The 22,911-nt window shown below is 38.2% G+C and overlaps 1 protein-coding gene across 9 annotated transcripts in view; it reads left to right on the forward strand.

Moving 5' to 3' along the window:
- The window catches only part of mcc (MCC regulator of WNT signaling pathway), a 94,655-nt gene that overhangs the window by 27,675 nt on the left and 44,069 nt on the right, over positions 1-22,911 (forward strand). For all 9 annotated transcript variants that reach the window (XR_003443969.2, XM_027168010.2, XM_027168011.2 and 6 more), the window contains exons 3-7: positions 1,473-1,609; positions 1,868-2,031; positions 3,229-3,435; positions 14,718-14,867; positions 22,073-22,156. Coding sequence is in view for 8 of the 9 variants with exons in the window: in XM_027168010.2 (XP_027023811.2) it covers positions 1,473-1,609; positions 1,868-2,031; positions 3,229-3,435; positions 14,718-14,867; positions 22,073-22,156 (742 nt within the window). In the remaining variant the exon portion in view is untranslated. The remainder of the gene's footprint in view (positions 1-1,472; positions 1,610-1,867; positions 2,032-3,228; positions 3,436-14,717; positions 14,868-22,072; positions 22,157-22,911) is intronic.

The following is a 22,911-nucleotide window of genomic DNA, read 5'->3' on the forward strand; positions in this document are numbered from 1 at the left end:
GCTACATAAAACGATGTAAAGCGACATAAAACAACACAAAGCTAAGAACCTAAGTTGCAACATGTTCGACCTAGTGCAACAGTGCAAGACATGGACAGTGCAAACAGACAATACAAAAGACACAAAGTGCACAAAATAGCACTGACCAGTTTGCATACTGTATTATAAAGTACATTGTGAAACAATTGTATACATATACAAACTTATGTAGTAGCAGCAGTTAAATGAGGTATTGAAATGTGGTGTGAAAACAGCAAATAGTCAAGTGTGGCAGCGGTAGAGTCATGGCAAGGATTTGATTGGACACTTTTGAAATGGGCTCACTCATCTTTATTGAAGATGTACTTTATAATGGTATGAGCAGAATGAATTCAGAGGCCTACAGAAATATTCAGTCTGACAGTTTACAGAGAAATGAATCCAATCTTATTGGGAAAGACTTCACCAGACAACCAAAAGATCAGGGGAAAGGAGTACAACATTTAAAACTGGAACTTTTGGCTTAACCAAACTGAGCATGCATTTTGCTTACTGGTGACACTGCAGGGAGAACTAAAATCAACTGACAAAAAGATTACAGTTTTGTTAATATCAGCCTATTTGACGTGGTTATTGTAGGAAAAGAAAACGTAGACACAAATATTAAGTGTATATTTTAGTATCTGTTCCAATGTGTAGAGTTAATACTTATAGATATATACAAATGAAATATCTATGAATGGAAAAAATGTATAATCTCATATTCATCTTTTGAACTCTTTTGATGTTTTTCAGAAGAATAATTAAAAAGAATTAATCTTGCCATTCCTATGACAACTAAATTCATAACCCCATTCTCCACAATTTCAGACTGTATCTGTACCATTTAAGCTTTGGTTGAATAATTTTATTGTTGGAATGTATACTTTTGTAAGGCTTAGCTAATTGACTCACCTGATAAGAGTAATAGATATCTGTACTAGAGTACATGGAGGTTTTTTGTGAATTAAGCTGGCAAGAATGACCTACCAGTAGAAAAAAATTCAGTCTAAATATTAAAAATTGAAAATTGTATATAAAGCAACTTATCGTTAACAGCAGATACCCCGTACACATTTATTATGAATATATTTGGAATATATTTTAGTCTCTCTAGCAATCCATGTACTATGTACTCCTTTGTATGTGCCAGTCAATCCTAGTAAAGGAGCACATGGAAGGCATGGCCTGTGTGACTGTGAGCCAGTATGTAGGAGGCAGGCCTGTCTGCCTGTCAGTCACTATTTTGTACCAAAATGTGGTCTGCTTTGTGTAAATCTTTGACATACCCGAACACCTGTCACGTATATATTTTTTTTCAAGACAGATAAATTAGTGCAATAGACAGCCAAAAAGAATACTAATTATTTTTGATCCCCTATGTCATACATATGTTGTTTCTTTTAACATAAACATAATTAATGCTATGACATTTAAACACTTCCTTCCTTCAGAGAAAAGAGTGCGTTTTCAGAGTTGCATTCCAGGCTTAACCACAGTCATCAGGAAGCTACTGAAGATTTGGATGAGGATCAAGTGTCTTGTGTTTCTAGACCTGAAAAGCAGTCAGTGCTGGTCACTGCAGACATAGGTAAGGAGCCCTACAAGGACACATTAAATGAATATGCGGTTATGGTAATAACATAAAAAGTAAAGGTAAACTGTTTGGAAGATGTGTATTATTGTGTATTTTCACATCAATATGAGCTTGGTTTAAGAGAATTCTAACCTAAAATAGAGTTAACTGTGAATAACAATAATAATGCACTGAGCTCAATGATACACTGAGATTAACATTGTGTAAGATTGTGTGTTGCATCCTCTGATCCATGTCCTCTTTTCTTACTAGATAACTGCAGTGATCTAAATTTGGAGTTGCAACGGGTGCTGATGGGCCTTGAGACTGTGGTATGTGGCCGCAAGAAGAGTTTGTGCAGCCTTTCAGTGGCTGAGGTGGATAGGCACATTAAGCAGCTTACCACAGCCAGCCAGCACTGTGATCTTGCCATTAAGGTACAGCAGATCTGTGGGAATCTAATAGATGTGAATTTTTGTTTCCTTTGTTTTGTTTTTCTTCAGTTGTTTATTATTTCTGTATAATGTTAATTTATCACACAGATGTGGCCTTTTATAATGCACGTTTTTCACACAGTTTCACAAGGTCATGCAGAACCCTGCAGGCAAGAGTTTTATTTAAGTTGTATTTTTTATTTACATTTTTAAAGTCTTATTTTTGAAGTTTCAAATATCGTTTTCAGTGCTAAATCTAAATAAATAAATATTGACATTTCAACATACAAAACAGCATCACTGAGTAAACAGAGATATTGTTTCTCAGAGTTGAAAGTAAATTTGGTTTGTCACACAAACTTATGTATTTTGTGTCTGCTACAGACATGCATAGCCTCCACTCTCTACAATGCTTTCTCACTTATTGCCCACACCTCTAATGACACACAAAGGAAGCCCTCACCAAAATATTGACCTGTGCCCATGTTTACTTCCTGTTTTTTTTTTTTAAATCAATTTAAGCCATGCTATGCTAGATGTTAAGTATTGTCAGCTCACTGACTTACAGAGCCATTCCATTGTCTCATGTGTTTACTCTCTGTGTATGACCTTTGTTCTCTCATATTGTGCCTTTTGCATTTTGTGTTTTTGGAACTGTTTGCCATGTTGATTGCCTCTCTGAATTTATTTTAACTCTGCCTGTTTTCTCTTTATGCCCTTTGCCTCTCGATTTGGATTTGTATGCTTGTGTTCTTGAATAACATCCACCTATAGATTGTATTCTTTCAGATTCAGCCTGCTCTTTACAAATTAGTTTGCGTAGAGATGTTCCTAATAAAATGCTTAGTTAGGGTAATTTTTTAGTCCCTAATCTAGTGAGCTACTGTATACTGCAAAGTACTTCTGTAGGTTACTCAGGATACAGACATCTGCTAACTTATGTAAACATAATTTAAAAAGATTCCATCAAGTTGATGTTTCATTTAGTTAGTCTTCATATGCTTAAATTTACACACATTCAAGCTTAAATATTTTTTCCAGTTTAAAAAATAATGCGCAGTGTTGTTCAGCATGTGTAATAAATGTCAACATAGTGGAGTGAAAATGGTAATGCACTCTGTGTGTGTGTGTGTGTGTGTGTGTGTGTGTGTGTGTGTGTGTGTGCGTGCATGCGTGTGTATGCTTTTGTGTGAGAGACAGACTGTAGAGGAGCTCGAGGGGGCACTGGGCAAAGATTTTTACCCAAGTCTGTGTGAGGAGCGTGTTCAATGGGAGAAGGAGCTGGCTGGTTTGCAAGAAGAGAATGAGAGTCTGACAGTGATGCTGACCAGCAAAGATGAAGAGCATAACCACACCAAAGCTACCATGAGTGCCATTCGTGAGGAGAGAGATCGCCTCCGCTGCCATGTAAGTCAAAACACCTTAAAGGTAGGGTCTCCGATTTTTGAGAAATGCTTCAGAAAACTGAGTCGGGCAAAAAAATATACAAAACAAACGTTTAGCCAATGAGCAGAAAGAGGCGGGTCTTGTCAATATGCGGTGGAGAGAGTGTTCAGTGCGCATGTGTGACTGCAGAAAGCGGTTTTAACATTGACATGGAGGATAAAAACAAAGAAATAAAGCAAAGAAAGGCTTACGATAAGGCAAGAAGTAGGACCCATGTTAATATAGGATCAGCTTCCCAGCGCTGGAAAGAACTGAAGCAGCGGAAGTTGGCCGGATATTCACAGATTGGAGTTTCCAGAGTCAATAACTCCTGAGCTAAACGCTGTTACTACACAAATAACACCTCTTTTCTATCGTAGTAATGTAGAGAGGCAGCTACAACTGTGTTTTGCTAGTAAGTGTTCAGCTCAAGAGTTATTGACTCGGGAAACTCGAATCTGTGAATATGCGGCCAACTTTACTTAAGACACATAAAGACACATTTCTTTCCATTAGTTGCCTGGGTTGCGTATGTATGTGTGGGCGGAGCTATCAATATAGGGGTGGGACACATTTGGCTTGGGGCATGTTTGTTTTGGTGATTTTATATGTCAACATTGGCTTTCAAAAATCGGAGACCCTACCTTTAACTCACCAGTCACTACTGTGGATGAATTAAGAGTTTCCAAATGATTTTACCATCTCTTGACTATTTAATACTTTAACAATAACTGAAAAAAGGATTTTTTTTTTTTTTACTTTTTTGCTTATATGGAAGTTGAGGTCTTGCTAGTAGTATGGTTTGTACAGAGAAATCCCATACTAGTTTTAAATCTTTACAGTGGAAAATTCTGATATGCAGATAATTACTATCATATTACACATTAATTCAATTTATTTGTATATCTCATTTAATAATTTCAAATTGTCTCGAAGCAGCTTTACTTAAGTATATAAACAGAATAAGCATTTTTATAATTTATAATTAAGTTACTTTATATCTCTAACCCCTTTCTTCACCACAGTGAATCATCTGTTTCCACCTAACTCTATCCTCGGCATCCTCTACTCTCGCACCAATTACCTTCATGTCCTCATTTAACAAATCCATGTGTCTCCCTTTTGGCCTTCCTCTTGACCTCTTACCTGGCAGCTCCATCACCAACATCCTCCCAGAATTCCTGCTTTTTCTTTTCAGGACAGTTGGTTTGTGGGGTGTAGCATAAAACTAGGGCTGTAGCTATCGAAAATTTTAGTAATCAAGTATTCTACCGAAAATTTCATCGAGTAATCGGATAAAATGTATTTTTGCTTTAAAGAACAATATTAAATATACAAGAGAAAATAAGATGGGCTTCTTAAATATTGGTTTCCTTTTTTAGAAAAATGAACTTTTATTTTTTAAATGCATAGTACGCAATGCCAGTGGTGTACCGTGGGGTTTCAGTCAGGGCCTTCAGTATTTAAACCACATACATACTCATCTGTTACAGCTAACGCAGCAATATGCAAATAATGCGCATATTCGGCTACACATACAGGCACTCAGCTACATGACAGCTGATCAACAATTAGCCTAAAACAGTATGCTAGGTAAGGGTGGGTTGAATTCAGACTAAATTTCCCTGCATGTATCAATAAATGTAATCCACCTATGCACACTGTGTTCATAGTGTCACATTCACATGCATATGCCACAGTAGGCTACTATCAATGCAACACGAACCACTCAATAACAATGTGTGTAAGCCATTAATAATGCATATTATCAGATGCGAACCACAATCTGCATGATACAATACTCGTCAAATAGTAAAGAACTCACCCGTCACTTGTAAATAAAATCCATGAGTCTGTCTTTTTTGACAAAGCGTTCAATAACGTCATCGTACAGTTGTCCTTTTTGCTTCAGCTGATTTAGCAATTCTTTTTCAATGGAGAGAGAGGCTAAAGAAGACAGCCATGATTGTCCAGTTGTGCTCCTTGTGTAGGTTTTATTCCGTTTGAGAGCCGAAACCTTGTGTTCCACAGAGGCTGTAGACACTGGTATTGTTAGGATCAGGCATGTGAGTGTGTAAAGTTCTTTTATACTGTCTGCAAGGCCTGTCGTCCTCCGAAAATTCAATCAATTTTATTTTTAATATCAAAAGTGCGCCTTGAAAAAGTTGTTTTAAGTAGATCGGCAAAAAGATCGGGTATCTACAACAGCGGATGTAATTTTCTTTGAAATTCACGAAACTGAATTTCACGTTCATACTTTGTAAATTTACAACAGACGTTGGGGTAGCGCTGGGCACGTTGCTAGACCTAGAGGACGTGCTGTCAATAAATGTCAAAATTTGATTGGTTGATTTTTCTGTCACTAATGTTTGTTACAAATCAGATGTGTTGTCCTTCAACAAAAGCCTAGCAATATCTGTAAAGCTGGTCTCAGCTGTTTAAGCTGATTTTTAAGTGACATTATGAGGGTACTCCAGTTCAACCTTAACAAAACTAATGAATTTTGCGAATTTTGCAATGAAAATAAATAAATTGCATACTAAAGAAAAACATTTAACACTTTTATAAAAAAAAAATTTTTTATATAGTGCCAGCAGAGAAGGCCCTGCTGGTCCTGATGCCCACCACTGTGCAATGCATACAACAATATTTTATATCAAAAATAAACATACATACAAGTGCCATACATTCTGGGATTTAAATGAAGCCTTTTCTGAGATCCAAAAACAAAAAAAATAAATTACTTTCAAATTACTTTTTTAAAGTATCAAAACAGGCATACATTAAAATAAATAAATAAATAAATAATAATAATAATAATAAAATACTGTCTTTAAGTCATGACTTAACTTTCAGAACTAAAAGATTAAAAATCTACAGCTCAGGCATAACATAAGACTTTACTGACTTCTTGAAATGCTTTGTGGTATTTAAGAGGCAAAAAACATGGACAGGAACTTGGAACTAGAGTCCATGCATGGTTTCACACCGAGTGCTTTAAGCATATATATTAATCAGAATATAAAAGTCTCTCTCTCTCAATGTGTGTGTTTTAAAAGTCTTTAAATCAGGTCGCCATCGCGAGAACGAGCCACCACCGCTAGGAGGCGAGACTGCATCAACTTCATTGTATGAAATTATATACTATTTGAAAGCTTAGACTCTCAGGATTTTATTAAGCATGCACACAAAGCATAATATGATTTATAGCAGTAATAGTAATTTAACCATTTGATAGCCACCTGAACTAGGCGGCACTAGTTCGGTTTGTTTACTTACCTTTAAACGCAATTTCCCTTTCTTCACATTGTCACTAATGTTAACGTATTTTCTAAAACAAATGCTTGTAAAAAATCCCCAAGAGTCCAAGTAACTGGAATATGTAAGCCTTTTAATCCAAAACGCTTTGCTCGCCTCACAAGTATTACGTTTCTGACCGAAAACTGTAAACAGCGGTTCACTTCTGTCCTTTGTTTTGGCTCCTACTTCTCATTGGAGGCTTACAAAACTACACTCACGTGTCAGATTTGTAGTCGAGGGTCTAACAAATCAAACAAGCTGGTGAGCCAATCAGTGCCTGTGGTGCAGAGATAGGCAGCTAAGAAGCCAATGAGGTCTCTCCATGCTATGTGGGACACCCTTCCTTTGACTGACAATTGCTCCCTCCAGTATGTTTTGACTGACAATTGCTCCCTCCTTTGATGTTTCACGAGCACCATAGCTCTTTAGCTAATAAGGAGACGATTCCAACGAGGTGCAACATGATACATCTGGTGAGGGTGGGCTGTGCAATGAGCATGCGCATATTAATTTTTTTCAACTTTATTGCGCAATTCTCGAACTTTTCACACTCTCACACCTCAGGGTGTCAGTTTACAGGCCTTTTTTCACAGCAGGCTTCTAGGCAGAGGGGTTGTCTTTGTTATAGGACTTTTGAACTAAGCATGCAGTCTTTTTATACAAAGTTATACAGTAAAAAAATAAACAAGCAAAACATGAACGGACGGACCGTAGAAAAATATTCACATAAAATCCATTTTTGGGTCTTTTGACTTCATTTTTTTTTGGTGAAAGCCAAGACATGTGGCTATGACCCTCAGTTGTTGTGTACCTACCATCATTAAATACAGCAATGTATGTAATCAGTTTATCAGGTAAACAACTCAGACGGAAATAAAAACCCTCCATTCTAGCCTCTGTAACTCTGTGTCAGTAAGGCCTCTAGAATCACCCTGATACTTGTATAGAAACTAGAGACTCTCTTCTTTCCAATGAGACCAGGCTCACCTCTGTGTGTCAAAGTATATGGGAGCTGTACCACTTTTTAGGTGGGTATGTCATCTAGGCGAAAATCATGAAATGGGGGGGGGGGGGGGGGAGACAGGTAAGAGGTTGGTGCATGTGATTGCAATGAAGAAAAGTAAGCATTTCAACATGCTGCAGAAGGATCTGCACGATCACAAAGGTAATGGTGTGGAGGTTCTGATGGGGTTTCACCAGCCAGAATTAATTTATGTGGAAAGGAAAAAAATCAAAAGGAAATACTTTCAACTAAAATTAATTATTGAAAATTTCTATTTGATTTAAGAAAAAATTCTTATTGTTAAATTTATTATACATGATTCAGTAGAGAAATGTTGTATTGTTTGGGGATGTGGGGGATCATTATGGGGATGTGGTAGCCTACAGTAGTTGTTAAGGCGTTAGATTACTAATCGGAAGGTCATGAGTTCAAATCCCAGGTCCACCAAGCTGGGCCCCTGAGCAAGGCCCTTAAACCTCAAGTCACTCTGGATAAGCACATCTGTTAAATGCAAACTAGCATTAAAATGTGGTTAGAGGAACTATAATGCTAACAACAAAAACATTGTTAAATTGTATATCCTATCCTGTAACAATTTACATGGACACTATAGAGTGATATATTGATATATATAGATATTGTGGACAAGATATGGTGAGCAAGGATGGCTGTATACTTTTTGTATTCTCAAAGTCATAGAAAATAGGTTAAACATAGATCTTCAGAATGTATTTGTTACTCACATATTTAACCAATTGTTTATTAACTGTGTAGCCATAAAAGAAATACTAATATTTAAAATGATTCTTCGTCATAAGTGCAATGGATTTTATAGCATACCAAATGAAAAGTTGGGAAAATCTTACCTACTGTTTGTTATGCACCACATGGACTTTCTTGAGAACTAAGCTATATGCATTAAGAGTAAATAGATTGGGAAATTTTGTATTCTTATTTTTATAAACTTGAGCTAATTGAACATACCTTGCTGAAACAGAACTTGAGTCATCAATCAACAGAACATCAGTCATTGGGAATACATATAATATATTGGCAACACCAGGGAAGAAAAAAATATTAGTAAAAAGCATTAGTACATACCACTGTAAGAATATTCTGTATTATAATGTTCAGCCATCTCCCTGTTCAAGTGCATAGCCAGCTAAATAATGCTTTATGTTTGTCAACCAAATTTTCTGAAGTGCATTCATGTGGTGTATAATATTAATAAGATTACTTTGTTTGGGATATATCTGCAGCATGTTTTATTGATTATCCTGCAGACATATATTTGGGAACTAAAAGTCATCCTATTTTGATAAATCATTACTCTGAGCACAGATTCAATTGCACCTGCTTGACAAAGAATTTCAGCTCATACTCTGATATCTCATTTGCATTTTCTACTATCCCCTAAAATGGAACAATACCCTTTTTTAAAAAAACCAAAAAAAAAAACCTTTTGCCTTCTGAACAACACTCGTTTGTAGCAGCTATAGGTGTTCTTACTCATACCCACAGCTGCTCATTCTATCCATCCTTCTATGGCATTTAATCAAATGATATCTACAACATCTTTTGGGAAAGTATGGATGTGTACCTGGTTATCAGACACCAAAAACTGAGTTTTTATCCATACTGCATAATGAAACATCTTTATCCAGACAATTTAAAAATGCTACCATATAAAACAACAAAGTGGTAAAACTACACATATCTAAATAAAACTGTTATAGATGCTGAACTGAAGTCTCCTCAACAAGAAGTCCAGGATACAGTTGCAATAGGAGGTGATCAGGCCCAGCAGCCTCAGATTTACAATCAGGTGCAGAGGAATGCTACATGTCATCTCTGTACTGGAAATGTCTGTAGAGTCTCTGGCTATGTGTATGCTTTACCTATGCACAGTTCCTTTGGGTGATTTATTTGCTCTGATCTCGGGTCTTCATTAGCATGCATTGATTGACTTGGAGACAGTGTCATTGATGCATTTGCTGATGTAGTTGGTGACTAATGCCATTATCACATTTTGTGCAGTTTGCTTATAGCCCATAGTGTTAATAAATCATCTCCTTAGCATTGGTTTTAGCTTTTGGCATGAGCAATGCCACCTGAACCTGTTTGTATGCTTGTATATGTGGCTGCAACTTCTGCTGGTCACATACCTATTATTTTAGCTTCTGTGGGCAGGCATCCCCTAGCTTCTCACTTTTTGTGCAGAATCTGACAGCTGAGGCCTATTTGCCTGCCACAAATTCCTTCTCTGAACCTATATTTGCTACTGGAATGGTGTGGAATATTAGCTGGGACTTCTTTTGACCCCTTAGAGTCAGCTTCAAAGAGGTGTTATTAAAAATTGACTCTAAAAGTAATTAGCTTCACTCACAAGTGTGGGATTTCTGCAGGCCGTATCAATAACTTGCTGCTGTTTAGACTTTGCTTTCAGAGTAGTCATCGCTATTCTGCACCCTAGCCACAGCTAGCCTAGCTACATTTTGGAGATTCCTTTTGCCACTGGTCAGCCAGTCATCTTGCAACCCTTTATTCCTCCAGATCATTTATCCCTATGAAGCAAGAACTCAACTACTATGTCCAGTCCAGACATTTAGGTTCTGTGTAAATTTAATTATTAAAATAATAATAATAAATTATTACAACTTTTTTTTGTATGTTTTGGTGGTCACCAAGCAGCACCACATCACATCATAGCAGCATAACATCTTTGTGTTGTATACTAATGCAACAGAAATTAGTAATAGAACAGAAACTAAAGATTTTAATCTGTTTAATCTCTTCCTTCTCTGGTTGGCTGTATCAGACATTTCTGTGCACAGTTTCATAATATGTCTTGCAGGCCATTAGAGATAATTAATGGGTGTGTTAAAAACAAAAACAAACCATACATAACTAATCAGAAATAGGTCATAGCTCCTAAAATTTACCTCTGCCTCCTAAACAATGCAAGAAAAAAATTTATTATTAATAAATAAATGTATTATTAGTAAGTTTGTTCACTTTGTGAACAAACTTACACTGGTTCTGCCAAAACACTTTAGAATTGGGGATTTCATTAGGGGAATAAGTTTTTAATGTCATTTTAGGATTATGCAGCTGCCTCTTCCTCGTAAACTCCTAGGTTGAGCAACCAGTATATACACATTGAGTCAGTTGTTCATTTATAATCTCTATCTTTTGTTGACCGGTTTAAAACCACTTATCAGGTCGCCGTCGCGGAACGAGCCACCACCGCTAGGAGTCGAGACTGCATCAACTTCATTGTAACTTCATTGTAACTTTTAAGCATTAAATTCTCTAAATACACGGTTAAATTATATACTGTTTGAAAGCTTAGACTCTCAGGATTTTATTAAGCGCACACACAAAGCATAATATTTGTAGCAGTCATAGTAATTTAACCATTTGATAGCCACATGAACTAGGCGGCGCTAGTTCGTGTTTGTTTACTTAACTTAAACGCAATTTCCCTTTCTTCACATTGTCACTAATGTTAATGTATTTTCCAAAACAAATGCTGGTAAAAAATCCCCAAGAGGCCAAGGAACTGGAATATGTAAGCATTTTAATCCAAAACGCTTTGCTCGCCTCACAAGAATTACGTTTCTGACCGGAAACTGTAAACAGCGGTTCACTTCCGTCCTTTGTTTCGACTCTCACTTCTCATTGGAGGCTTACAAAACTTACAAAACGTGTCAGATTTGTAGTCGAGGGTCTAACGAATCAAACAAGCCCTCTCATGAGCCAATCAGTGCCTGTGGTGCAGAGATAGGCAGCTAAGAAGCCAATGAGGTCTCTCCATGCTATGTGGGACACCCTCCCTTTGACTGACAATTGCTCCCTCCAGTAGCGATTTGATGTTTCACGAGCATCATAGCTCTTAAACACGATACATCCTGGTGAGGGCGGGCTGTGCAATGAGCATGCGCATATTAATTTTTTTCAACTTTATTGCGCAATTCTCGAACTTTTCACACTCTCACACCTCAGGGTGTCAGTTTACAGGCCTTTTTTCACAGCAGGCTTCTAGGCAGAGGGGTTGTCTTTGTTATAGGACTTTTGAACTAAGCATGCAGTCTTTTTATACAAAGTTATACAGACTTCATTTTTTTGGTGAAAGCCAAGACATGTGGCTATGACCCTCAGTTGTTGTTTACCTACCATCATTAAATACAGCAATGTATGTAATCAGTTTATCAGGTAAACAACTCAGACGGAAAACCGTCCATTCTAGCCTCTGTAATTCTGTGTCAGTAAGGCCTAGAATCACTTGTATCAGAAACTAGAGACTCTCTTCTTTCCAATGAGACCTGGCTCACCTCTGTGTGTCAAAGTATATGGGAGCTGTACCACTTTTTAGGTGGGTATGTCATCTAGGCGAAAATCATGAAAATGGGGGGGCGACAGGTAAGAGGTTTTTAAACTCCTGGGTGACATTGGCAACGAACTGCTTTATCTGACAAGATAGCCCACTAGTATCAGCATCCTGTTGTCCTTTGCGGGAACATGTGTTCATATGTTATGGTTTCATACATTCTTCCGTGGTGCCCGTGACCTGATTAGGCGGACCTACCGCATCAACGTGGTATAGCACTTAAATTTCTTAATATAATATCAAATAATATTCAAAATATCCCACACATGCTAAGCTTGCATAATGTTCTTGTCATAAAAGATGTGCTCTCTTTCTGGACCCCAAATAAGGAGACTTTGGAGAGTAAAGGCTGGTGCAGTGCAGGAAATCAAAATTTATAAAATTGCCATCTGGAAACACAAATAAAACAAAGGTTTGTGATGTGCATCTGTCAAAAATAAAGGGAATTGTGGAACCAGTTGTGTAATTTTTTTCCACTTTCTGCTGACAGAGTTTTCTGCAAAACACATAAGATAAGATATACTTTTATTTGTCCCACAATTGGGCATTTTTTCTGTTACAGCAGCAAAGAGAAAGAAATGCAAATATATAAAACAATAAAGACATAATATAGTATACAGTATATACACAACACAATGTATTAATACAAAGAAGAAAAAAGAGATAACGAGTAAGTAGTTACGCTAACAGCCATATTGCACACAGGTAATATTGCACGTTTTTAAATTTCTGTTATAGCACATGTTGTTTAAAATACTTTGTTATTGTTATTATTGCAGTTAAACAGTAATCCAGTGTGTAATTATGGTGACTGCTTCACTGGGAGCAGCTTTGATTGTAAAGTCTAATAGCAGCAGGGAGAAATGACCGTCTGTATCGCTCCTTCAGACACTTAGGATGTAACAGTCTGTCACTAAATGACCATCAAAAGAGTAGGACAAGAAGTGTTCCTATGTTTAATAGACATAGGCCAGAAGAGATCCCCAGGTGTGTCTATGTTTGGCTGATGTATATCCAGGCAGAGAGGCTTTGTTCAACGTGACAATCTTGTTTGATTTAATCCATGATTTTGTTAAGCATCTGACCAGTAATTATTTCATTACAAATAAGTACATTAGATACAACAGATATTCTAATTAACAGCCCTCGATTCAGATGAAAGGTGCCGGTTGTGCATTCAGTACGATCTAATTTTATACTAAAAAGGTTACTAAAATAAATGTTCAGAGTGTTTATTCATTTTATTTAGTTTGGGAAACAGACACAGTCTCTATATAGTGAACCCTGGGTGAGAATTCAGATGGTTGGATTAGCTTTCATCTCTTCTCCCTGGCTATATATTATCAATGATTAACTAGGCTTTTTCTTGAACTATTTGATATGTTGCAAGAAATGACAGCAGCACCTTCCTGAATAGAATGGACACTGTCTCATCCTAACTGGCCAGCCTTGTTTAGAAGTCCACAATGTTTTCGGAGCACCTCTTTAATGTCCAAAAGTTCAGCGAACATAACCTGGTCTAAGCTTGGGAGAATTTGCAAAATTTGTAGAGAAGGCAAAACAAATTTATTTTATTTCCTATCGGACTCAAGTTAATATGTAAGGCATGACAGAATGGCACAATCATCAAACAACACATAACAAAAAAGAAAATAAAGAACTCAGCCCTGTTTAGTTCTTAATATTGTGAATTGCCCCTTTTATAATCAATGATATATGGATGATGAAAAAAGAGTATGCAGTCTTTTGTAATAATTGTGCATGAGATCCTTAATTCTCTTAGGTGGTATACTGTAGCTGCTTACTCTCAATCAAAATGTCTCCAGTTCCTATAAATATTTTGGTTGTCTTGCACAAACTGCACCTTTGAGGTCTTCCCAAAATGGTTCAAGGATATTGAGGTCAGGAGACTGTGATAGCCACTCCAGAACCTGTAACTTTTTCTGCTGTAACCATTATATAACCATTATGTTAACATGTAACCATTTACAGTTTTGTTAAATTGTAAGTTTTGTTTTGTTTCTCATTGCATTAATAAAACGGTGTATGCACTGGAATCCTGTATTTGGGTCTTATCTGCTACTGCGGGCGATCAAGCCTATGGTGGCGATCCAGGTTAGGTCCCCACCATTGGCGGCATCTGTCCAGGAATGTTACAAAATATATGCCGAAATAGTATATATGTTATGAATGAGGTAGTAACATTGGCCTAAGAAAAAAGTCGTACTGCTACCTGAATGACTAGAGCAAATCCAGTGAAGAAAACACATTCGTGATTGATCTGCATAAGTCAGAATTCTTGAATGAATCCTAACTATTCTAAAAATGCTACATGATGTGAAAGTGCACAACGAGAAATTGGGACATAATGCAGCCAATACCACAAATAAACAAAAGGGAGAGCGAGTGCTTGTGTGCTTGTGTGAAATAATTTTTGAACTAAATACTTATTTGTAAATTTCAAAAATATTTGTGCATCTTGTTTTATTTGTCTAAAATGTTTATTTGTGGGACACGCACTAAAATTAGTCTCAAACATAAAATGTCTCCTCTTGCTCTATTTTTCTGTAGGTGCGGGAGCTGCAGACTCAACTACAGAGTATCCAGATTGGTGTGGGTCAGTTCAGTCCATGTCGTGTAATCCCTGCCGGGCTAACCATCAATCTGAGCCCAGGCGAGCTCGGCACTAGTAACAGCAGCAGTGACATCCCTGTAGCCAAGGTCTATCTCTTTCTCTCTCTTATGGATGATCTTACATCTATGCCATTTGGCAGATGCTCTTATACAGAGCGATTTACATTTTATCTCATTTAATACAGGTGAGCAAGGGGCCCAGCAGTGTCAGCTTGGTGTACCTGGGATTTGATAAGGGTATGGGTTGGGAACATTTGGTGCTCTCTGGACTACTGCATCAATTACTGCTTTAAGGTCTTGTACAAATGTCCATTCTTGGGCTCACATTGGGCTCTAATTTTCTTTACTGGGAGGAGAGCGTGCGAACGGGAGAGGGCTTGCACTTTATCATCACTCCGGCCTTAAGCAGAAAATTAAACACTGGCATGATGCCTGCAATTGCTTCTGGTTTTAATTGCTATTGTGCCTTGCCTGGCCTATAATCAGATTTAGCTGTAATTTGAACAGGAGGATGGGGGCATGGTGGCTTAGTGGTTAGCACGTTCGCCTCACACCTCCAGGGTTGGGGGGTTCGATTCCCGCCTCTGCCTTGTGTGTGTGGAGTTTGCATGTTCTCCCCATGCCTCAGGGGTTTCCTCCGGGTACTCCGGTTTCCTCCCCTGGTCCAAAAACATGCATGTTAGTTTGATTGGCATCTCTGGAAAAATTGTCCGTAGTGTGTGTGTGTGTGAGAGAATGAGAGTGTGTGCCCTGCGATGGGTTGGCACACCGTCCAGGGTGTATCCTGCCTTGATGCCCGATGACGCCTGAGATACTGTATGCACAGGCCCCCCGTGACCCGAGAAGTTTGGATAAGCGGTAGAAAATGAATGTTTGAATGAATGAACAGGAGGACAGTTTTTTATTAGGCCTACATCATGTTTTCAGTTCACATGGTACACCTTTGAGCCTAACATCATTAGGTGCAAGTTTAGGAAACTGGAACGTTGGATTGTCAATAATTTCATCTTCTCCCAGTGACCCATCAGGGATCATTTCCACAGCCCTCTCCATCACAACCACCCAATTCAGTGGTGTGTTGTAAACTATTGTTTTGTGATTGGGTCTGCTGTTGGGGCCCAGCCATTTTCTTGATTTACTCTATATAGCTATGGCTCAATGTCCTTCTAAGGATGATCATTACATATGGACGCAGAAACATGTGGAACTGATCCCTCCATGGTGAAAGGGTGTGGCCTGCCTGTTTTACATATGCAAGATAAATCTACCTGTACTGCACAGTGGTGCTCATTCCAAAACAATCTCCTCAATACCAACTTCTCTGGTTTCTCTAACTTTATAAACCATTCTCTTTTATAAGACACACTTGGCCCTCCCTTATGTATGTGTGCAGGGCAAAACCTCAGGGTTGCATGTATTTAGTGTGTACAGTAAGCTGGCATGCTCTCAATGCTTGTTCTCAATGAGTTTCTTATTTACATCATTCATTGTGGAGCCACATAATTTCCTTTCATAGACAAAATTCAAAGGTCTAGGGTCGCACTTAACACATTCAAAATTAAGATTGTCAAGGTCTGGCAGAACTACTTAGAGACCCTCATGCCTACTCATTATTGAAAACCCCAGTGTGCACATCAAATCCATTCCCAAGAGATTAATATGGCAACAGTCAGAGAGCACAAATGAAAATTTGAATGGAGGAATCCTCTTAAGTTCATATATTAATGGAGCAGAGAATCATTTTAAGCACTATGTGAAACTCATCCATCTTAATGACTGAACCCCCCGCTCCCTGCTGATCTCCCTGCTGGTCTTTTCCTGCCACTTGCCATAGGAAGCTGCTTGACTGAATGCAGTCTTCCCTTTGAGTCTATATGCAATAGTGAACCATGCTGGCCATAAGGATCTCTATCACTGCCATGGTCTTTGAGCATGGGGAAAAGGGGTCCTCTGGTGTATACCCCAGGGACTTCTCAGCATGTTTTAAATGTGTGTGATTGGACAGTGGGCTGAATGGTTATGGTGATGTGGACAATACAGGAATTAGTGGAGTGTGAAACACCTACATTTATCTCTCACTAAAACTTTCACTTCTCAATAAACCCACACACTTCAACCCACATTACAAATTGAGATAGAGAATCATGACCATAATTCACTTGCATAAATTTAATGTTTGGGTGCCATTCTGCCTCACTTTATTGCATCCATTGATGTTGCAAATGCTTACCAATGCTTTGACAGCATTGAGACATCCCATTTCACCAAAACACTTCATGACCATGAGCCCTCCTGATCTGCTCCTTTACTGGAAAGCTGTTCTATAAGTGCTTTGCCCTCTTTTAACCGTTACTACTTGAGTTACTAACAAATAGCCTGCATCATTTGATTGAAGTAGGCATGTTGGATCATAAAAATGTTGCATCAAAGACAAGAAACTGTGGCCATTCATTCCATTAAATGCTTTATAGTTCAGTAGTAGTATTATATAATCAACACAAAAGTTGAATGGAAGCCAATGCTGTGTGGATTAGATAGGATTGATCTGTTAATTTCTTCTGGTTCTTGTTAAGACTTTCACACCTCTCTACTGTGATGGAAACACTCATTGCTGTCAGGCACATTCGAAGTTTTCCCCAACCACTGAAGTAGAAGGGACTATTCCAGCATTTAGGTCTGTAGAAGTCACACTGGGAGGAGCAAGGCAGACCCAGATACAGGATAGCTTCAAATAAACAGGGTTTAAAAACTAATAAACACAAAACAGGACAATGACTACAACTAAACAGGACAAAGGATAAGGGTACACTGATGATGATTCTGTGCTGCCATCGACAGCACGGCACGCTTAAATAAACATGACAATTAACAATAGGGAACAAGGGAGACGGGGAGGACTAAACAAGGGCCAGACACGTGACACGGAACATAAACAAACGCACATGGCCTAGGATTAGGGTTCCAGTCCTCTATTGCCACCTTGATGGACAGTAGTTTTCAATTCCTCACATCTTTGTTACTTCCTGAAAAAATATGCACAAGAGAAAAGTTTGCCAGGTTCAGAATGCCATTACGAGAGGACGATATTGAGAGAGGATTCCATAAATGCAGGTGTCTACTTTCACCACAAATGGATGATGAAGTGTGTCTGTGTGTGTGTGTGTATATATGTATATATATATATATATATTATATATATATATATATATATATATATATATATATATATATATATATATATATCGTATATATATATATATATATATATATATATATATACGTATATATATATATATATATATATATATATAGTATATATATATATACTATATATGTATATATATACGTATATATGTATATATATATATATATATATACGTATATATATACGTATATATATATATACATATATATATATATACGTATATATATATATATATATATATATCGTGGTGTTGGCTTGCAGCAGTGTGAGCTGTCAATGGAAGGCTGCTAACCTTAAGGGCTAGGAGCTGTGAGTCAGTGGTGTAAGCATGTCGTAAACCTGGCTTACTAAAAAAGTAGCCTTGAATTGGGAAATGCTCAATTCTGGCAATAGTTCATTCTAATGGTGTGGAGTTGGAAGAGCAGTGGGAACCATTACAGCTACTTGAAATACTATCTGTTGTAATTAATGCTTAGCAGCGTTATGTTGCATGTGTGGCAAAACAGAATGACTTAATAAGGAATCAAGCAAACAATCCAATACGGCAGCAAAAGTGCATAAACAAAGGTTTCGGCAACAACAATACCAGTTTGTAATGCAAACAATCCGACAGGGGCAAAACAGAATAGGTGTAAATCCTAAATACAGAAAACGGATCATACACAGGCAAGAACAGAGCAAACAACAAATGGCTTAGTAAAACAGGTAAAGATACTTTGCATCTCAGTGTAGCATGAACATGGTTGTTTGTAAATCCGGTAGTAGAATCCAGATGTGATCCTTTGTCCTGGCTGATATTGCATGCTTGGGCGTCTTCTGCAGTTTGTTTTCATGCGTTGTTGCCATATGTCCCTCTGGAAATGTGTGTTGGGGTTCTTCCTGACCTTGGTGCTTTGGTGAAACCAGCTGTCCACTGCAGTCCTGGCCAGCTGTATAGGTGACACAATGGCGGTCAGTGGGAGAATGGGTTTGGTGTTCAGTATTCCCTAGGTCATGACGATAAGAGAGAGCATCAGCCTTGCTGTTCTTTGTCCCTGGTAAGTAGGAAACTGGGATGTAGAAGAACAGGGCCCACCATGCCTGCCAGGGGTTAAGTCTTTTGGTGCTCTTTAAGTATTCTAGGTTTTTGTGATCTGTAGGAACTTGAAATTGGTGATGTGCCCCTTCCATCCAGTGTCTCCACTTATTGAGAGCCTCCTTAATGGATAGGAGTTCCTGCACAACTCCTATCCCAAAACAAGAAGCATCTTCTTCGATTATGAAGGGAAGTTTGTGGTCAGGGTCCTCATGAGGTCCTCATCCCGACAAGTGAATTTAATCTGAAGAGATTGGTTGAGACCCTCCCTAAACACTGTTGGATCATTCCACCTACTTTGTGCTGCTAGAGTAATTGGCTGCTGAATTGACCCATTGATGAAGCTGGAGGTGCTGTTCTGCTATACCTTGACCTCCCACAGGATACTTGAATATGTCACTAATTGACTGGAAGAAATAGACATAGGAAGTTGTATTTGTGTGTCATTGTCCCACACTGCAGCAGCAAAATCTAGAGCTGCATGGGGTTTGCTGGATCCACATAAATCGGCAAAGTATCCTGTAATAAATGCTGAGCAGGATCCATGTGGTGCAAAGCAGAATGAGTTTAATAAGGAATTGAGCAAACAGTCCAATTCAAGAATCTTTTATTGTCATTTCAACCATTTATAGATGAAGTGAGCCATTTATAGAGAAATGAGACAATGTTTCTCCAGGACCATGGTGCTACATAGAACAAAAACAGAGCTACACAGAGCAACACAAAGCTAAGGGCCTTAGTAAGTTCATCCTAGCCACATAAAGTGCATTTGTGCAACTAGTGCAAACAGTGCAATGACAAAAGACATTGTGCATTTGTGAATCACGGCACGCATTTGTGGATTGCGTTCTGTGCATTTGTGAATCATGGCACGCATTTGTGAATCGCGTTCTGTGCATTTGTGAATCACTGCACGCATTTGTGGATTGCGTTCTGTGCATTTGTGGATCTGAAACATTTCTAACGTCAAGACGTGCACAAGAATCCACAAATAGGTGGACTCCAGCCAATCACGTTCTGATTTACTCGCTCTTCACACTACCCCTGGACCCATTGATGATGCTGAAATCGTTTCCAAAGAAAGCAGAATTGAACTAACCCTTAGTGCTGGCTACAATCCATACAGGGTTACCAGATTGGGCTTGAATCTGTGACAAATGTTTTTTATTTGTTTTTTTTAATCGTATTTTGCAGTACATATTACACTGTGATAGTGCGAGTAAATCAGAACGTGATTGGTTTGAGGTAGACCGTGCCACGATTGGTCAGCACCACGAGACCGTTGTCTGATTGGCTGGAGTAGACGGTGGGCGGAGTCCACCTATTTGTGGATTCTTGTGCACGTCTTGACGTTAGAAATGTTTCAAATCCACAAATGCACAGAACGCAATCCACAAATGCATGCAGTGATTCACAAATGCACAGAACGCGATTCACAAATGCGTGCCGTGATTCACAAATGCACAGAACGCAATCCACAAATGCGTGCCGTGATTCACAACTGCAAAGAACGCGATTCACAAATGAGCAGGAAGCAATTCGCAAATAAATACAATTTATAATTTTTTTTTTATTTGCAAATCCCATTTTATTTATTTGTTAATTCCATTTCTTTTTGTGAAATTTGTAAAAATATTTGTGAAACTCTTTATATTTATTTGTGGATCATAGTGTATTTATTCAGAATAACGAAACAATTCTGACCCCATATGCACGCTTTGTTTCTCTGATAGCTTTGGACAGTTTGGCATTTGCTGTTTTTAGGGCTGTCCTGTTCCCTGCTTTGCATGCATCTTAGCTGTCATCCACAGCTTCTGGTGGAGCGTGTGATGCTGGTCTTGGAGATGCTCACGTTATCAATGCACTTGCTGATGTAGCTGGTCTCTAATTAAATTCTCCTCTAAGTTGAAGGAATCGCTGTTGGTTGCAGCCCCCCTGAAGATGTTCCAGTCAGTGTACTCTAAACAGTCTTGAAGAGCAGAGGTGGCTCCTGCTGGCCAGGTTTTCACCTGCTTAGGAACCAGTTTAGAGCATCTGACGAGTGGTCTGTATTTGAGATATTTATATTTGAGATCTGTATAAGCATAACAGAGATGTGGTAAATCTCGGCAAACTGGAAGTGAAAATTCCAGCGAGGGTTCCCTCTGGTGGCTGCAGGTTTGTGATCTCGTTACTCCATTTTACATTGACAACATATACATTTTAATTTCCTAGTGGTCTGTTTTAAGGATGATCATTATACCAGGGTGCTATATTTTCTCTCTAAGTAGTTATTTTTTATGTGAAGGTACATTATCTAGGATGTAAGGAAACTTTGACTGTCTGTAAGGGATCAGTTGTCTGGTCGATTTCTGCAGGGTCAGTTGGTGATCCAATCTTGAAAGTAAAATTTCTGGTAATGATGGAGATATATGGATGTGTTAAAAGAGGACATTAATTTAATTGGTGCAAGAGTAGAACATGCAGAGGATAGAGTTAGGTGGAAACAGATGTTTCACTGTTGTAACCCCTAACAGGAAAAGACAAAAGAATAAGAAGAAAAAGATGTAGTGTTACTAAACATCCTGCATCTAACACAATAGACAAGCTGAACATTTGCCAAATAATTATGTACCTTTGACAGAATATGAGCTAAAAAGATCCAATTGAATTTCATCTGTTTGCTGTATTCATCAGTTTCTAGACATTTGCACATACATTTGCCATTTTATTAAGTTTTTTAAACACATCTACATGCAAATGTCAGGAACAGAAAGCTGAAATTCTGATATATAGTATCATATTAATCTTTTGATCTCAAACCCACGTTCTTTGAGTGTAACAAAAGAATTGTGAAACAAAAAAGTGATCTTGTCATTCCAATATTTTTGGGAACTATATTTAAATTCAACTTCTGTATATTGTGGTTAACAATAAAAATGGTAAAATAACTATATTGTTTGAATCTGACTTTGTAGGCCATTTTAAATGCATTATTTTATTATTTATCTTGTTTGTGTTGATGTTTTGCAGGTGGCTGAGAGAGTAAAGCTTTCCAAAACACAGACAGAGTCATTGGAACGAGCCATGCAAGTCTCAGAGATTACAAGTATTGGGGTAAGGGGAAAAGGAGAGGGTTAGGGTGCCAGATGAAAGGGAGTTGGTTGGCTACCAATTATATGAAAGAAATGACTGAATTGTTTTCTTTATAATCTTGTGTTTAAGAGATAGGTAGAGAGTACACTTTTGATGGGAACCTCTCCAAAGGGAGAGAGAGCTTGTAGTCAGTCTAAAAGGATGGGATGAGATTGGATACCAGTCTAAAAGAAAGAGTGATTGAATGCTTTTGTATGAAGAGAGAAGATTCATGCCAATCTAAGGACAAAACAGGGTTAAGGTCAATAGGATAGAGGAGTTGGATCCTATACTAAACAGAGTGGGGTTGAGTGCCAGACTAAAGATAAAGAAGGGTTGGGTTCCAGTCTAAAATAAGAGAGGAGTTTGATGCCATTGTAAAGAGAATGGGATGGTTGTTCATTCTAAGCTTTATAAGCTTAAGATCATTCTAAGCTTTATAAGCTTCTTTATAAGCTTCAGCTGTCTAGACCCCCTCTGCCTCTTCTGGAAAGACAGGGTGGCATGTCAGGCTGGTGTGTCCCTACACACCATGTCGGTTTTTCAGTCCTACCATGCTGACCTGCTGAGCTACCTGGATAAGGCAGAGGGATTAGATCCTGAGGCAATATTTGACTTCCACTGGGCCACAGACCTAGCCTTCCATGCCATCAAGCAGATGGCCCAATACTTTCCCCATTCCAGGGTTGTCATATATTGGCAAAAGTAGTTTAATCTTACAAGGATGAAATAGAAAG

The sequence above is a fragment of the Tachysurus fulvidraco genome, chromosome 26, assembly GCF_022655615.1.
Source record: "Tachysurus fulvidraco isolate hzauxx_2018 chromosome 26, HZAU_PFXX_2.0, whole genome shotgun sequence".
Taxonomy (NCBI): Eukaryota; Metazoa; Chordata; class Actinopteri; order Siluriformes; family Bagridae; genus Tachysurus; species Tachysurus fulvidraco.